The sequence below is a fragment of the Aspergillus karnatakaensis genome (assembly GCF_047715665.1).
Source record: "Aspergillus karnatakaensis strain CBS 102800 unplaced genomic scaffold BJY04scaffold_1, whole genome shotgun sequence".
NCBI lineage: Eukaryota > Fungi > Ascomycota > Eurotiomycetes > Eurotiales > Aspergillaceae > Aspergillus > Aspergillus karnatakaensis.
This window is the reverse complement of record NW_027395713.1, coordinates 565,438-581,969: the sequence shown is the minus strand read 5'-3', so window position 1 is coordinate 581,969 and position 16,532 is coordinate 565,438. Positions and strand designations below refer to the sequence as shown.

Here is a 16,532-nt window from a genome sequence, read left to right as displayed (position 1 = left end):
AGGCAACCTTGAACCTTGTCAATGGCAGGGCTTATAAATCCAACGAGTCGCCCTTGGTGGTGGGCCCGATGAGCGACTAGTCAGGCACAGTTTCGCGATCACCTTAGCATTAGTGGGGGCTTTTCTCCAGGAGAATTTAATGCGGAAATCTGGATGGACAACAAGAAATTATCCATGCATCAGATTTCCAGATCCTCATTATTTCAATTTCTGGCTTGCAGATTGCACACTGTGCACTGTTGCAGACTTCACTCGCAGAGCAGCGTAGACCCACCATTGCGCGCGAGTCAGAATTGTCCTGCAGTGCTCCGTAAATGTTAGCAAATCAGTGGACGACTTACCTCTGTCACAAGGGTAGCGGGCCTCCCCTCCAGCGTGGGCTTCTTATGATATCTAACGCAGAACCATATCTTTTGGCAGGCGAGACTGTGGATCTTGGTCCAAAGATGTATAAAATAATAATTTTCTAGAGCGCAAATTTTGTGGCTGTCTCAAGGTTGAGGACAGAAAAGATATGGGGCGACATTAGGCTCAGTAGCCCGGCACGAGTATCATGATACTCCGTACCTAGGTCCTAACAGCAATATACAAGCTAAAAAGACGTTTCGATTCCAACTCGACCCTGCCGCCTGTCATATTTTTAACTAGCAGGATACTATCCGTCAAACTATCATGGACAAGCTAGACGTGTAGCGAAGAAGCAAATACTAGCGCAAATAATCAAAGTCTTGAGTTAGCGGACACGGACGGCTGTTTGATGATCTCCAATGCTGGGTTGAGATACCCTAGAAGAACCAAATGGTCAAGGCAAACTGTTCTTATTAAACTTAAATAGCTTAAATAGGTTACATACACCTACCTGGCTCTTACAGCTCTCGCTCAAGGTGTCTACTTTTAGCATTTTGAACTGTCAGCGTCATGTAGTCCGGATGAATAATGCCTCGGCGCTTAATGATACAGCAATGACTTTATTTTGAGCCACAACTCGAGATCAAACAAACAAGTAAGATCCTGAAACATGACACTCCCAAGAGAAGTTCGAGACGAATGGAATCCACAAGGCTGACTGCATCTTGAATCCCGGCGTCTACAGGATGTGCATAAGATTCAAGAATATCCTATAGGGCGGCTATGATCGGTTCGCGCCTACGTGGTTCTAATCATAGCACAAACCTGGCTTGCGTCTGTGCACAATTCTAGGTTGTGTTGATTTTGATGCGACGTTCATTGGTGGTCAAATTGTGGTGTTAGACTGGAAGGTTGTTGAGGTTGAGGCTTGAAGATGAGGTATGCCGGGATGGATTATGAAAATGGGTGCTGGATCCCGATCGACGGCAATAAGCAATACAAATCTGACAGGAAAAGAAAGCCGCAATTTCCAGCGAGAACAAGGTAGTCACCAGAAAAAAGATCCGAAGAAGCTGACGGTACCTATTAGTAATTGTAAAGCACACTATGTCATTCAGCAAGTTGGTTGTTATCTCGTTCTGCGGAGTGTTGGCATGGCAAGCAACACATCTCCTGACCAACAGGATGTAATGGTGATAACAGGGCCCAGGCGAAAAAAAATCTTTATCTTGTACTTGAGTTGTCAGCGGCAAAAGGTGGTGGTGGTGGCGGCGGGAGTGGAATTACTACTTATTGATAGAAGCCTGAGGCGCCGCCCAACAGGAACTCCGCTTTTGATGCAGCAACCTCCTTTTTGCCCCCTCATTATTATTATTACTGAGCAAGCAAGAGCCCGAACAATCATAACAAGCTGAAAAGGACGAGGAGTCAGTCACCCATCATAGCCCCAGCTCTCCAAAACATTCTGCCTGCTGCAGATTATTCCCTCAATCTGATACCCAATATCCACTTTCATCAAGGTACTCCTTGTCGCCCGGTGTTCTCACATCTCCTACCTGGCCACCGCCTTCGTTCGACGTCCATCCGACTGACTCTGACGGATCGGTGGTCTTGGCCAACCCAGACCTCCCTTTCACACACCTCCTCCTCCATCGTTCAACCTCTATCTCTCCATCTCAATCTCGCCGACTACTCTTCGAGGACCCTCTCCGTCCGTCTCGTTTTCCGGCTATACACCCATGTCTCTGGAATAATCGTTTACTGTGTCTCCCATCCCCTCTTTCTCTGTACATCCATCCTCTCCTTTCCTGCTTGTACAGCGACGAGTTTTCGGTCTTGCTTTAGGGGTAGATAGGGCATCAAATCACCTAACGACGACCGACGTTCCCTTTGTTCTCATCCCAACTCCATCAACACCCGGCGACACACCGGTGTCACATCGCCCATCATGCGCGAGGTCAACTTCAGCATTCCCAATGTCAACAAGGCCTCCGTCAACATCACCACCACTCTTTATGACCGGCGAGCCCTAGACTGCACTTCCACACTGCCCTTGATCAACTCTCTCAACCATCTTGCCTACCTGACAACGTCTTCTGCTCGAATTCGTGAGATTCTTACCGTTGATGGCGGAATTGAACGGCTAGTATGCATTCTCAAGGAGGGCCGCAGTAACAACCTGATGGAGATGTGGAAGTGGAGTCTTGCGTTCCAATGTGTTGTCAACATCGGAGTTCGCGGCTCGGAAGCCGTGAGGACAAGAGTAGTTGAGGCAGATGTCGTACCTGTGATTGCGACTATCCTTGACAACTATGTCAAAGTCATCGACAAAGTGCGCGCACGATCAGACTCGGAAGCTCACCACCATCATCACCACCATCACCACCACAAAGCCAACACAGCATCTAGCGATGCGACCGGGCGGCCGTCTTTCGCAGAGTCCTCTAACACAGGGCAACAGCGGCCTTCTCGTCGTCAAGCTCCTCCTTCGCATATTGAAATACCTCCGTTCTTTCATGACACTCGTGCAGTGGACTCGAATGCTATGGACATTACTTCTTCTCCCCGTGCGATGACCTCTCCTCCCGAAAGAAGCACTTTTGGCCAAGACGTGCATGTTCATAGATCCCATGCTAGTCCGCGCCACAGAGCGATTCAGCCTTTGGCTACTGCGATTCCCTCGATGGACACTGCTGATGGTTTTGCATTCCGCCCTGTGCGTGACACCGAGCGGCTACCCAGTATGCTACCCGCCATCTTCAATGGGCTTGCATCTCAACCCGATTCCCCGACTACCCCTCATGGCTCCGGACAACACATTCGAAGCCATACGCCGACCCACCGTCGTCCTTCTCTCAGACAGCATCAGTCCGCCTCCACAGAGTCAGATGATGCCAACGGTGAAGACTCTGCAATGGGCGATGATGCTGCCTCAGCACAGGCAACTGAGCCCATTGTTGGTATCCAGGGTCGCATGGAAATTGACGACGACGGCGATAGACAAACCATGATCGGCGGTGTTGCCGACGACTTGACTGTCACCGATACAACTTCCGAGGGACAAGAAGTTGAAACTTTCAACATCGCTCACCGCTCCGCCGTCGACGGTAGCATAATTAACAATGATAATGCACAGGCTCACGGGACCCTGGGACTTTCGCCTGCTCAAGCAGTTCCCAACACCAACTCTCCCGCTCTTATCCCCAGTCCATATTCTCTTTACTTGCGGGATCGGACCAACACAACGCCTCAGAGTTTTCTGAGCACAATGCCGCGTGAGGAGGATGTCTTGATGTCACTTCAGCTTTTGGCTTATGTCTCCAAATATTGCAACTTACGCACCTACTTTCAACAATCGCACCTTGTGCCCAAACTTAAGATTGACCGAGAGCTTCAGATGCTCGAAGAAGGAGCCTCGCCAATTGAGCCCCTAGAGGAAGAAGATGAATATCTACTTCCTGACGACGTCAACATGTTTCCCCTGGTGGAAAAGTTTACTATACGGCACCACACCAAAGATATGCAATACTGGGCGAGCGTGGTGATGCGGAATCTCTGCCGCAAGGACGAATCGCAAGGTGGTATTCGTCAGTGCGCATACTATCAATGCGGCAAGTGGGAAGAGTTCCCACGCCAGTTCGCAAAGTGTCGCCGCTGCCGTCGCACTAAGTACTGCAGCAAGGACTGCCAAAAAGCAGCCTGGGTTTGGCACCGCCATTGGTGCCACACCACGCCATGACCGGATGAAGTCTTTTAATCATTAATGCATACCGGCTTGCATAGCGTCGTCTATTGTCGCACCTGGTTTCAATACCCGTTTATTATGTTTTGTCTGCTCTCAGAGGTTCCATATTTTACTTGTGCATGGCATTCGGAACCTGGTTGTGTTCCCATCTACTCCCAAGATACCTTTTGTATGTCATCTTTTACAGCCGCTTTTTACTTCATTTGGGACTTCAAGTTCCCGTGTCAGGGTTCTGCTTCATTTATTTGGGCTACTCTGCCCACTTTCTACTCATACGAATCACCCTAGCGGTCACGAACTATTGCAATGTCCTCTTTTACCCATTTGTCTTACATGTCTTTTTTCTCCTCTTATGCGTCGCCTTCCCGGGCTCCATTTTACCCAGTACCAGGCTTCTAATCCCCCGTTACCCTAACGTCGGACGATTTTCCTATGTCAGTGTCATTGAGCATCTACTACATCAGCTCCATCATCCCCCAGACTCCCCGGAAGTTTTCATTTTGGTCGGTTTTGTGTACCTTTTTGTGATATTCTCCCATTGGCAATACTTGTTGGTCCGTCATTTCGCCATTCCCGTGAGACTCCATGTCCTCTCGAAAGACGGTTTTGTTTATTACATCGAACGGCCCATGTGCATACATATTTATCTAGCACTTACAACTCATACATAGTCTGTGACTTATAATCTGCGTTTTCTCTAATGGGCTGTAAATTTATACCTTAGCTTGAACTTACACTCCAAACCACGTACGGAGTACGGCATCCCACCATGAGAAACCCCAGCGCCTGCCGACTAAATTCATGGCAGGATACGCAAGGGTTGTGTCCTTGATCCCCATGAATAGCGTGGCTTCAGTGTCCGCACATAATGGGTAAAACGCCCCGGGGCCATGGATCCTATTGGAGTCTACCCCTGATTATGATAGAGATCTCTCATTCCAACTCACCCAGTACATACAGCCCCAGGATTTCTACTCTCAGAAACACATAAATCTCCCTTCCACCTCATGTTTCGATTCACAACAAAATGATTCACCACCTACCATCTAGGCAGAGCCCTCTTCCTCTCCCTGTCTGAAATCATAAGTCGCATTCAAACGCATCGCCAGATGCTCCGCAGCAGTAAGCGCCCTCTTCCCAGGCTCAAGGACCCCCGCACCTCCTCCGGCTCCTACTTTCCCCTCTACACCTTGAATACCCTTCTCCTCCCGGTAAGCCTTAACCACTTCACTGGGGACAGGAACCAACTCCGTGCTATCGAGCGGGTGGCAGAAGAAGACGATACTGTACCGATCTTGCGAATTATCACCTATGCGTTCGGAAATGGGGAAGACCACACGGTGGACAGTGGACTTTAGCAGGCCGTCGGTCCAGTAGCTTAGCAGATCGCCGATGTTGACGAGGATGGGTGGGAATGGGAAACCTGCCTCCGCTGCCTGAGACTGGGTTTGAATGCGAGGCTCAACAGGAACGGGTGCCCATGTTCCCTCTGGCGTAAGAATCTCGAGACCTGGTTGGCCTGGGCGCTGGAAGAGGAGGGTGATACTTCCGTAGTCGGAGTGTGCGCCGGCGCGGACGTCAACGGTGTGGTCGTACTCGGCTGTTGCGGGGGCTGAGATGGAGGGATAGTAGAGGTACCGTAGGATACAGCCCGTTGAGCCCTTTGTTGGGTCATGGCGGGTTGTGAAGAAATCTGGGGAGATCTGAGGTGTTGTTAGTGGTTCGCTCTAACTATAGTCTCGTTTTGTGGATGAGCGGCTTACTTTGAGACCTAGGGCAAGGAGCTTGAGGATGCGGTTGCAAGTCTCTGTGCAGAGCTCTGCGAACGATCCGATTTCTGACTCGTGGGGAGCGAGCGATGATGGAAGGGGTTGTTGGGCTTTTCCAAATGCGAATTCGCCGAAGTTGAAGGCTCTATGGAGGTGGGTTGTTTGATGAGCTTCTTAGGAAATAATCCATGTACGGAGGCCGTTGCTTACTCTTTGAAATCGCCCGTCTATTTACAGTGTCAGTCATGACCTGTTTAGATAGTAGTGAATCACTCACCCTCTGGTGCTCAGGGTCCAATGTCTCCGAGTGCATTCCCGACCAACCGCGATTCTAGACATAGAGATCAGTTGGTTGGTAGCAGCCCCAACTCGGCCGAGGGGAGACGAACGTTTGACTGGATCCGGCATGGCTCCTTCTCCTCTACAGGAGACGCGAAGAACGTTTTCGACTGTTCAGCGAGTTAGTCTGCTGGGCGTGGTGTGCTAACTAAAGTAGAATACGTACCCGTTCAAATGCCCTCTGCACATCCTTGGCAGCAAAGTCAGTGCCTTTGCTGTTGACATACAGAAAACCGTACTTGGTCGCAGCTTCCAGCATAGCCTTACCCACGACAGGATCATCGGGGTTAGAGATGTCAAGAATGGGGAGATCAATTGGGGGTCCGACGGTAGTTGTTTCGGCCATTTTGTTGATTGATTACTTGGGTAAAAGTTGAACGAGGGCTGCCGCAGATATATAGAGGGCATGCGGGGAGCTCCGAAGATGTATATTTTTTTGAGTCACAGCGTTCTATCAACAAGCTTATCTCTGTGGCCCCACCATTTTGATACTGTGCCTGATAGATATATACGGACTTCAGAGTACGTAGGGTTGTAGGGCTGTAGCTTTAATGTGTGGTGGTTGATACATGGGCCATTGGCCTGGAATCATTTCCGGATGGAGCTGTTTCAGTATTTTCCAACCATTTGGGATGAGGATTCTAAAGGTACGGAGTACCTAACTATTACTTCTTTGCTCGACCCCCGGGCCCAAGACTAAAGTACCTTATTAAGGCTTAGCAGAATTGGTCAGAATAAAGAGAATGGTGGATCCCGTGATTGGGTCCGCATGTCAATTTGGGAACTTCCGAGTTGGGTGAGGAAGTCAAGAGTTGAGCTGGTCGCATGTCAATGAGCTTTTGATCTTTGTTAACAACCCTCTCAACCTCCCTCCCCCTTCTTTCTAGCCCCCTCCCCTCCCCTTCTCCAGCTGAGGATATCTTCTATCTCCCCGCGCCAGGCTCTCCATGCCTGTAACCGGCACCCGCAACACAACCCCGTGAATTTGTGACGCAGAAACAGCTTGCAGCTCGAAGAATGCCGAGTAAGCCCCCGCGAAACTTCCATGCCCCTCAACAACCCCAAGCTCACCCCGTTTGTTCTCAACAGTCCGCCCGTTGGACGATTGGGTATCTACCCGCACTCAGCAGTCGATTCCCCTCTCCGCTCTGAAAGGAGGTGTTGTCGGTATCGATGCGTCGCACTACATTTCCCAGCACCTCCTCCACCCTTCGACCCGCGAGCCGCTTTTGATCGCCCTTGGAGGCTTCCCCTTCGCCCTGAGAAGCAATATTGAGAAGGAGCTGCAGGTTTTCAAGGATCTGGGCGTGGGTTGCACATTCGTCTTCAACGGTCTGGACTTCGGAAAGAAGAATCAACGCCCCCATGTACACCACGAGACCGTTCGAGCGTTTGAACATGCCTGGGAGTTATATGATCAGCAACAGGCTGATCAGGTTGTCGATGCATTCAGTGGCGTTGGTATGGGCAGTGACTCTCAACTAAGGAACATTCTAACGGAGCTTTGTAGGCACTCCCCGACCAGAATCTCTCTACCGCTTCTTGCAGCGCATCCTCGTCCAGAATGGCGTAGACTACATTGTAGCACCATATAGCGCTGCCGCTCAGGTAATCCATTGCTCCAATTCTACCACCAGCCTTGATGTGCTCTCTGACACCTGTCTTCCATATAGCTCGCTCATCTCAGCCACGGTCCCAACCCAGTGATTGATGCCATTTGGGGCCCATCGGAAGTGCTCCTATTTGACGTCGAGAAGCTAGTCACTCGGATTGACATCGACCCGGCGCAGGCCTTCTGGATCAACAAACAAACCTGTCAAGAGGAACTAGGCAGGCTATCGAATGACCAATTCCTCGACTTCGCCCTACTCCTTGGCTCATCATTCCTCCCCACTTTCCCGTTTTTCGAGAACCCTGGGTTTCCCGGCAAACCTGTTACCGTCCGTGATGCTTTGCCCATGTTCAATGCTGCTGGACGCACCGCGCTTGGTCTGTGTGCACAATACGATGAAGAGCGCCGCATGCAGGACATTCAGTATACGGACCTATATAAGCGTGCCTTCATGAGTGTCAAGCACCACGTGGTTATAGATGTGGAGGGAAGAGTTGGCCCTATGGATGCCGATAATAGCCCTACTGACATGCACGAGTTGATCGGTCAACGCCTCCCGGAAGAACTCTACTACTATATTTCAAGGGGCATCCTTGGCCCTGATGTGCCGAATTATCTCACCTCGGCTCAGGTTTTGATATCGTTACCTCTGGGCGTCGAAGACACCAAGATTTACCGACAAGTCGCAGGCGAGACGCTTGCTCCGCTCAGAGAGCAGGCAATGTCCCTATTATCAAATAACCTTCATAGATTCTATCAGAGCAAGAGTATCAGCGTCAGGACATGGTACAATGAGAACGCCGATTCTACTGTTTCCCTAAGGACGCCGCCACCAGTAATACATTCCGTCCGTGCTTGGAAGACATCCGGTGACCGATACACCGGAGATATCAAGAAGCTGCAGGTTAGTTCAGTCTGTGCCTGTTGGGAAGATATTCTAACATAATTTAGGGATCGACCGGGCCGTTCAGATTTGCTGTACAAAGCTTGAAAGAATCGGATTTCGTTTCCAAGACCTTTGCGTCCAAAGATACTCCTGTGAGACTTCCACCATCATCATATTTTGTAAAGCTAACCATGCTAGCCCCTTTCATCGAAAGACGAAATTCTTGCTAATGTCTATTGGCGATTCCTTCAACTCCGCGGCTACATAAATGAAAAACATCAGCTCACACCGTGGGGTGTATGTCTTGAGCAAGCCCTTTCTGGCCTGAACCCGGAAGACTCATTGGAAGAAGCTACATTTGTTGCTATCGAACTACTACGATTTGGGGTTCTCAATGCTAAGCAATGGTTCTCACATGTCTCCGGTGGCCCCATGAGAGGATCAGGTAAGAGAAATCCTACCTATCTGCTGAATAATGCTAATGCTAATGGAATATATTCAGACGAAGACAAATCTTTCAATATGCTGATTTCTCGCGTGGCGTGCATTGGCAAACTGCGGCACAAGAATATCGGTTATTCTGGTCCGCTCAGCAGACAGTTGCTCTCCTACCGTTCTCTTGTAACGGAGGTTCGCTCTACACTGCGAAACCTGATTGAGATCGTCCTTGTTAGCCTTCTTCTCAGCGGCGATGCAGACCGCGATCGAGATGACTGGACCGAAATGGGTGTGAGGTATGTAACGCAGCTTCGGATGCAAAACTTCGCTGACAACGGTAGCCTTCCATTTATTGACGATAACGACTGCGGTTTGGGAATTGCTGTCCGGACGTACCTCGATGACCTGCCTTTGCAGGCGGAACCCACCTCAAAAGACGCGCGGGAGGAGGTCAAGTCTAAGGGCAAGGAGTGGTTCCAGCACAGCGACAGCTTCACGGGAAATCTGGAGCGAGCTTTCAAGCTTTGGGACGCAGTATGTTGACCCTCTCCTACCCATGGACTATCCACTTACTTCTTTACAGGTATACAGGGGCTCGCAAAATGCGGGCAAAGAGTTTAAAGAGGCGAAGACCTGGGCAGACGCAAACAAATGGTTATCTGAGAGACGGTAAATCAGAGAATATGTTATGGATACCACCGAATCTAGGAACTACTTTTCCACTGGGCAGCAATGCTCAACTATCATATACCTATTTCGCGGCTGTATTAGTATTTGGAAAGGTGGCGAAATGGAAACTCATAAACCCAGCATTCAGGCCGTTCATTATTCGTAGACGTTGCAAAGCGAGCTGTACTCCCTCAAAGAACTATCCGGTGACGTCCAGATTCATCGTTCGGCGGCGACTGGGCTACCGTATGGTCCGTACAAGTGTCCTCTTGTAGATCCGCGCCGAAAGCTCTCCACCATTATTAATGCTCCCCGAATCACGATCTAGCTTCGATCTCACAGCTCAGCTGAACCTTCTTTCCTTCTCAATTGCTGAACAGTTGATCTGTTTCAATCATCTTGAAGAACCCATATACAGACGAATAAACACAGACCATCATCACCAAGATGGTCCGCCCAACTTTCCTCCTCGTGAGCTCCCTGGCAGCTCTCGCCACCGCCCGCTCCGCAGTGCTTGACCTCATCCCCAAAAACTTTGACAAAGTCGTCCTTGAATCCGGCAAGCCTGCCCTCGTCGAATTCTTTGCCCCCTGGTGCGGCCACTGCAAGAACCTCGCCCCGGTCTACGAGGAGCTAGGCCAAGCATTCGCTCACATCGAGGACAAGGTCAGCATTGCCAAGGTCGATGCCGATGCGAACCGGGACCTAGGCAAGAGGTTCGGGATCCAGGGGTTCCCGACTCTTAAATGGTTTGATGGCAAGAGTGATGTGCCGGAGGAGTACAAGGGCGGACGGGACTTGGAGAGCTTGACGGCGTTCGTGGAGGGCAAGATTGGAGCCAAGGCGAAGGGGGCGAAGAAGGAGGCTAGCAATGTTGAGATGCTTACAGATTCGAGCTTCAAGACGCTTGTTGGAAGTGATAAGGATGTGTTTGTGGCGTTTACGGCACCTTGGTGTGGACGTATGCTTCATCCTCTTTTCTTGGAATATTGAGGGCTGATCCATGTGCTAACCCGCTGCTGTTTAGACTGCAAGAACCTCGCACCAACCTGGGAAACCCTCGCTAATGATTTCGCCCTCGAGTCCTTCGTCATCATCGGTAAGGTCGACGCCGAAGCCGAGAACGCAAAGGCTACGGCCAAGTCCCAGGGTGTCACCGGCTACCCAACCATCAAGTTTTTCCCCAAGGGCTCGACCGAGGGGCTCATCTACTCCGGCGCTCGCTCTGAGGAAGCTCTTGTTGAATACGTCAACTCTCAGGCAGGCACTCACCGTGCTCCTGGCGGCGGTCTCGACACCAAAGCTGGCACCATTGCTGTCTTTGATACTCTGATTGCGAAGTACACGACCTCCCAGAACGTCGAAGAGCTTGTCAAGGAGGTGAAGGAGGCTGCGAAGACCGCCGAGGGCAAGTACGCCGAGTACTATGTCAAGGTTGCCGAGAAAATTGCGGCGAACGAGGAGTATGCTGTCAAGGAGTCGAACCGGTTGGCTAAGCTGCTTGCGAACACTGCTGGTACTGCCCCCGAGAAGGTCGATGACCTGATTTCGCGCAGCAACATCCTGAAGAAGTTCTTGGGCCAGGAGAAGAACGTTAAGGATGAGCTGTAAACTGCTCTCTCAGCAAGTAATTTGGATTGCAGGATATGAGTAGGATTGTACAGCTACTACGCACTCTGTTTAGGAAAACGCTGTTTTAGGTATATGTACACGGATGCATAGAATGAATTGAACGTCTTCTATCAATGCACGAATCGCAAGGGATATTCATAGGGTATCTCAAAATCAAGAATAACAGCTTCCTCCTTCCACCTTCCGCAAGCTTGACCGTAGCGGGCCCCCAGAATCAATCATTTTGCACTCGGCGACCCCGTCGGCGCCGTCCCCGCATCCCCCGCAGCACTCAGCGAAGCCTCCAACTCATCTAGCCGTCTTGCCATGTCGTCAACTATAAGGTACCCAGAGCATTAGCATCAAATCCACAAAGTTGCGACAAGACCAATATGTATCGTGGCGTTAACACGCCCATGTAGTTGTGCAGGTAATATGGTAGAGAAAACTCACACTTTCCGAACATCTCCCTCGACACTGTATCGAATTTATGTTGAAGCTGGTCCAGGAGGTCGTCGACGGCTGCAGTAAACTGTCCCTGCGCATCAGAGCCCTATCAAAAAACGGGGTGTTAGAACCTATGGGTTGTATGGAAAAAAGGGAGTTCGTACCTGTTGTTGACTTGGAGTCGAGGGAGAGAGGGTGCGTTCCGCGGGATGTGGTTTGGACTTGTCGGACATGGTGGGGCTGAGGTAAGATGAGTTGATTATTGAGGATCCTCAAAGAAAGTCTTGAAGAGTGAGTTTTTGTGTAGAGAAAGGATCTAGTTTGACTTTCTCGAATCCTAGATATCTACCTCCGACGGAACTATGTTATTTGGAGCTGGGCCGGAGCAGCTGCAGGGCAACGATAAGCGCCTCGGATCAACAATATTCCTTCAACCTCACAGCCAGGCTAACCAGAATAATTTTAGCGTATCCTTATCAGCCAGTCTAACCAAACAAGGTCTAGGTCAGTTCCGCAGCTCAAAAAAATTCCGGTACTGGCGGTTTCCTATCTCGATCTCCGAGTCCGTCGCAACGATCATACACCGCAATTGTCTCTACTTTCTTCTCTAGAAGCCTTACGATAAGAGATAAGATGGTTAAGAGAAGTAAACTTCTTCAGGCTCTGGATGAGCACAAGGGCAGGGATTATGATGCTGAGAAGCAGAAGAAGTTGGTGAAGGCCGCGAAGAAGAGGAAGGGAGTTAGTGGAGAGGTTTGTTTTTCGTCTCACTCTTTGGCTGTTACATCTGCTGACTTCTGGGAAAGGAGGAATTGAGCACCGCCAAGGAGCCCGAGGTTGAGAAGGACGAGGAAGAAGAGTCGGAAGAAGATGAGAACACAGAGAATGCCGAGGAAGCCTCAGAACCAGAAGATGACGAGGATGAGGAAGAGCAGGAAGAAGAAGACATCCCCCTCTCCGACCTCTCCGAAGACGAACGCGAAGACGTAATCCCTCACCAACGCCTCACAATCAACAACAGCGCCGCCCTGCTGAGCGCCACGAAACGCATCTCCTTCATCACCCACCTCACCCCCTTCTCCGAACACAACTCGCTCATCTCCGCCGAAGAAACAGATATCCCCGATGCCAACGACGACTTGAACCGTGAACTGGCATTCTACAAGACTGCCCAGGCGGCCACATTGTCGGCGAGGAAATTGCTTAAGAAGGAAGGAATCCCGTTCACAAGGCCCGGTGACTACTTTGCAGAGATGGTCAAGACGGATGAGCATATGGGCAAGATCAAGAAGAAGCTGTACGATGAGGCTGCGGGGAAGAAGGCTGCCGCGGAGGCGAGGAAGCAGAGGGATTTGAAGAAGTTTGGAAAGCAGGTGCAGGTTGCAAAGTTGCAGCAGCGGGCTAAGGAGAAGAAAGAGTCTTTGGAGAGGATCGCAGACTTGAAGAAGAGTACGTTCGCCTTCAATTTCACACAAAACCTAAAGGGTACCCTGGCTAACATAATACAGAGCGCAAGTCAGATACATCCGGTGGAGCAGGCGGTGCAGACGACCTCTTCGACATTGCCGTTGAAGACGCCGTCTCCGAGAATCCGCGCAAGCGTTCCCGCACCGAGGCCAATGCCCCCAACCAGAAGCGGCAAAAGAAGAATGAGAAGTTCGGATTCGGCGGAAAGAAGCGGCACGCGAAGAGCGGCGACGCCATGTCTAGTGGAGATTTGCGCAGCTTCTCAGTGAAGAAGATGAAGGGCGGTGGCGGTGGTGGACCTAAGCGTCCTGGAAAGAGCAAGCGTGCTGCAGCGAGGGGCCGCGCTTGATCAATTGCAACTTGCATGTTAGATGTGGTGTATCATTGTGCATTTCTATTCCCTTCTGTTCACTCAATGAGGATACCGGAAGTAAGGCTTGTGGGTTATGGTTATCAGGTTTCGAAAAGCAATTTTGTTCCATTAAGTACCTAATGTAGATGCCTTGTAGACGGGGGCGTAGGCTTGAAAGACCTGGTATATAGTTGGGTTTGCGCTTGCGAGGCCTCGAGGGGCACTTTCCGCTGAGGTTTGAGCCAACGTGCAGGTACGCTGTGCCAGCCCCTGAACCTCTTGATCGATGACTCAGGGTTGGATAAGTGGCAGGAACGTCCCCCTTCAACTTCCCCCCTTGTGATAAAATGTGCGACTCGTTGTCGTCGAACTTGAGTGGACTGGGGCATAAAACATGCCATGGCATCCGATCGTCGCACGATTGGACCTGACTTTATGTCTTTGCACACTTCCTTTAAGAGAGGCGTTTGGTACCATCTTAAATCTTTCGGCAGGATCGACCTCCAGGGCTGAGATTGGTGGGGGATGCAAATTCGCAGCTGTATAATGGCCACTCCCTCACAAGATGAGCAAGTAATCTGCAGCTTGATACATTTTGCAGGTATCAAACCCGACAAGCCCTGGTTTAAGTACCAATTTCGCTGTTTGCGCCATTCGTCTGACCATTAAGTGCAGCAAGTGCACCATCTAGAGCACCCAAATCCCCCATATCCCTAATCCGATTGAGCAGGTTATCAACACGAAGATTGATATTCAATCTCTGCTCTGCGACGACGAGGTCAAGCTTCGCCTTTGTGTCATCTGCATGAGCCAAAGAGTGATCTTGAATCAGCTCCTTGGCGCGCTTCGATGAGCATTTATAGATCGTCTTTCCGCAACCCGGGACTTGGCATACCCATGTATCGGCTGGAAGGTTGGGATCCTGGGAAGGTGTCATGTCGGGTACGTGCTCTGCGGCTGAGACAGAGGTGTTGCGGCTCTGGAGAGTTTCTCGCAGTGGTGTTCGCTCGATTATCGGGGTTGATTCAGAGTCTGAGAGGATGGACCGGGTTCGGCGTTTGGCTCTTGTTGAGAGAGGATCTCGAACTAGGTCGTGGCCGCGAACTTTGCTGGGTGTTTCAAGTTCATCCATGGCGTCCTGGTTTTCGTCGTCAGACATGTCGTACTCCGCTGCTGTGCTCCGAGTCCGTTTGCCGGTACGCTTTGTAGCAATCTGGCTTTTTGGCCGTAGTACAGACTTGTGATGGCGAGGTCTGCGGGTTCTCGGTTGTTCGCGGTCACTTTCGTCTTCCGATGATGAAGTAATATCAGCTAGACGCGGCCGTAATGGAGTAAATGCCACGCTCTCGAATGTGCTTTTGCTCTTCTTGGAGGCTGACTTCAGCTCTCTGTAAATGACCTTCTTTGACCAGTCGAATGTGTTCGTCTTGGCCTCGTTCATGGATCCAAGGATGGCGGCGGCGCTTGAACATATGAGGTTCTGTGCATACTCTAGATCCTCGACCTCAAAACGAGTCACTAAGGTTTTTGCGACAAGCTCAAGATTTAACTGTCGCTTGGCGAGATGCCCTGCTTCCTTGAGGTCAAGAATAACCTGATATATGGTGTCTGCCTGCGCCTTTGAAACGGTAGGAGGTTCCGGTGTTGGTGCCCTACTTTCCATTCTTTCAACGTCGTTATCTTTGTCCTGTTCTTCTTCTCCGTTCTCTTCTTCATCCTCATCCTCATCCTGATCCTCCCCGTTGTCTTCTTCTTCCGTTTCAGCATCCTTTGACTCCTTCTGAGCGCGCAGCTCTTCATAGTCCTCCTAGAACCGCGTCAGAACATGACCCTTGCTAAAACAAGTACAAGAGCACCATACCGGAAACTTCTCACATAGATGCGCAAAAATACTCGTCTCGGGCCAATTGACCTCCTCCTCCCCCTTCATCATTCTCGAAAGCAGAAAGTTGTGATGTTTGTAAAAGACCTCCGCGGAATCATCCCCGTCTTCGCATATCCCATGTGTGTGCAAAACATACTCATCACACAGATACTCCACGCTCGGATTCCAATTCCGCCTCCTCCTCTTCGGTTTATGGCGATCAATCAGGAAATAGAGGAGATCGATAGCCTCGATAACCTCGTTGAACATAGGTCTATACCCCTTCGCAGGTGAAATCGAGAACCAGCCTGCCTTGCCGGCAACCCAAATGCCGACTTCGCCGTCATTATGCTGACCGTAGGCAAAGTGGCTCACGTTGTCGATGACAATGCGTTTGTATAGGTAGTCCTGGTCGAGAACTACAGGCGAGAAGAAGCAAATAAGTTAGCTAATTATTGCTGGTTATGGTGTCGAGCATACTCGGCAGTAGTAAAGTATAGTGGTGTGTATGGTGTACGGTATTGTACGAACCTAATGATTCCTGTTCCTCCTCTACTTCTTCGAGACACCCAGTCACCTGGACGGGGTTCTCCGGCGTGGCCGTGAGAAGATTGGCATAGCGCGACTTGCCAGGGACCAGGATTCTGACCTCGGACAAGCTGAATTCTTCCCAGTCGTTCTCGTCAACGAGAGACGAGTCTCGGCCGGATAAGACACTATCTTCTCGGGATGTCATGTCTCCGGGCGTTGCATGGTGCCTTGAGTAATGAAGGTGGGAGTTGTCCAGGAGCAGACCTGGAGATGGGACAAAGGAAAAAGCAGTAGCGAGCAGAGGGGATGAGGGGGAGTGTTGGAGACGAGGAGAGTGTGAATCGACCAGATGACGCTGGGACGGATCCATTCATTCAGATGCTGGTAACATTCTGGTATTAGCTGGTTATTTACGGCTGCTGCTACCAATAACAGGTAAATTACACTATGTATC

At 50.4% G+C, this 16,532-nt stretch overlaps 6 protein-coding genes across 6 annotated transcripts; 3 read left to right on the top strand and 3 right to left on the bottom strand.

Moving 5' to 3' along the window:
• Positions 1–1,694: 1,694 nt before the first annotated feature.
• samB (MYND-type zinc finger protein MUB1) lies at positions 1,695–4,791 on the top strand. Its single transcript, XM_073709409.1, has one exon. It carries the CDS (start codon positions 2,297–2,299, stop codon positions 4,085–4,087), a length of 1,791 nt encoding a protein of 596 aa, XP_073577261.1. The 5' UTR covers positions 1,695–2,296; the 3' UTR covers positions 4,088–4,791.
• On the bottom strand, positions 4,770–6,596 carry BJY04DRAFT_175951 (putative oxidoreductase, 2OG-Fe(II) oxygenase family). Its single transcript, XM_073709408.1, has 6 exons — positions 6,368–6,596; positions 6,252–6,311; positions 6,140–6,193; positions 6,073–6,089; positions 5,857–6,007; positions 4,770–5,796 (listed from the first exon to the last, which is right to left on the bottom strand). The coding sequence occupies exons 1-6, from the start codon at positions 6,545–6,547 to the stop codon at positions 5,140–5,142; spliced, it is 1,119 nt and encodes a 372-aa protein (XP_073577260.1). The 5' UTR covers positions 6,548–6,596; the 3' UTR covers positions 4,770–5,139.
• A 3,385-nt stretch (positions 6,597–9,981) lies between these two features.
• On the top strand, positions 9,982–11,606 carry BJY04DRAFT_175946 (protein disulfide isomerase family protein). The gene is made up of 2 exons (XM_073709407.1): positions 9,982–10,767; positions 10,834–11,606. Exons 1-2 carry the CDS (start codon positions 10,254–10,256, stop codon positions 11,415–11,417), a joined length of 1,098 nt encoding a protein of 365 aa, XP_073577259.1. The 5' UTR covers positions 9,982–10,253; the 3' UTR covers positions 11,418–11,606.
• Positions 11,607–12,216, bottom strand: BJY04DRAFT_175944 (heat shock factor-binding 1 family protein). The gene is made up of 3 exons (XM_073709406.1): positions 12,029–12,216; positions 11,871–11,970; positions 11,607–11,754 (listed from the first exon to the last, which is right to left on the bottom strand). The coding sequence occupies exons 1-3, from the start codon at positions 12,095–12,097 to the stop codon at positions 11,657–11,659; spliced, it is 267 nt and encodes an 88-aa protein (XP_073577258.1). The 5' UTR covers positions 12,098–12,216; the 3' UTR covers positions 11,607–11,656.
• Positions 12,217–12,343: 127 nt separating this feature from the next.
• BJY04DRAFT_2591 (EBP2 family rRNA-processing protein) lies at positions 12,344–13,750 on the top strand. Its single transcript, XM_073720031.1, has 3 exons — positions 12,344–12,617; positions 12,671–13,313; positions 13,373–13,750. Exons 1-3 carry the CDS (start codon positions 12,498–12,500, stop codon positions 13,678–13,680), a joined length of 1,071 nt encoding a protein of 356 aa, XP_073577257.1. The 5' UTR covers positions 12,344–12,497; the 3' UTR covers positions 13,681–13,750.
• A 448-nt stretch (positions 13,751–14,198) lies between these two features.
• On the bottom strand, positions 14,199–16,401 carry BJY04DRAFT_2587 (uncharacterized protein). The gene is made up of 3 exons (XM_073720027.1): positions 16,079–16,401; positions 15,545–15,966; positions 14,199–15,490 (listed from the first exon to the last, which is right to left on the bottom strand). Exons 1-3 carry the CDS (start codon positions 16,281–16,283, stop codon positions 14,309–14,311), a joined length of 1,809 nt encoding a protein of 602 aa, XP_073577256.1. The 5' UTR covers positions 16,284–16,401; the 3' UTR covers positions 14,199–14,308.
• Positions 16,402–16,532: the final 131 nt, after the last annotated feature.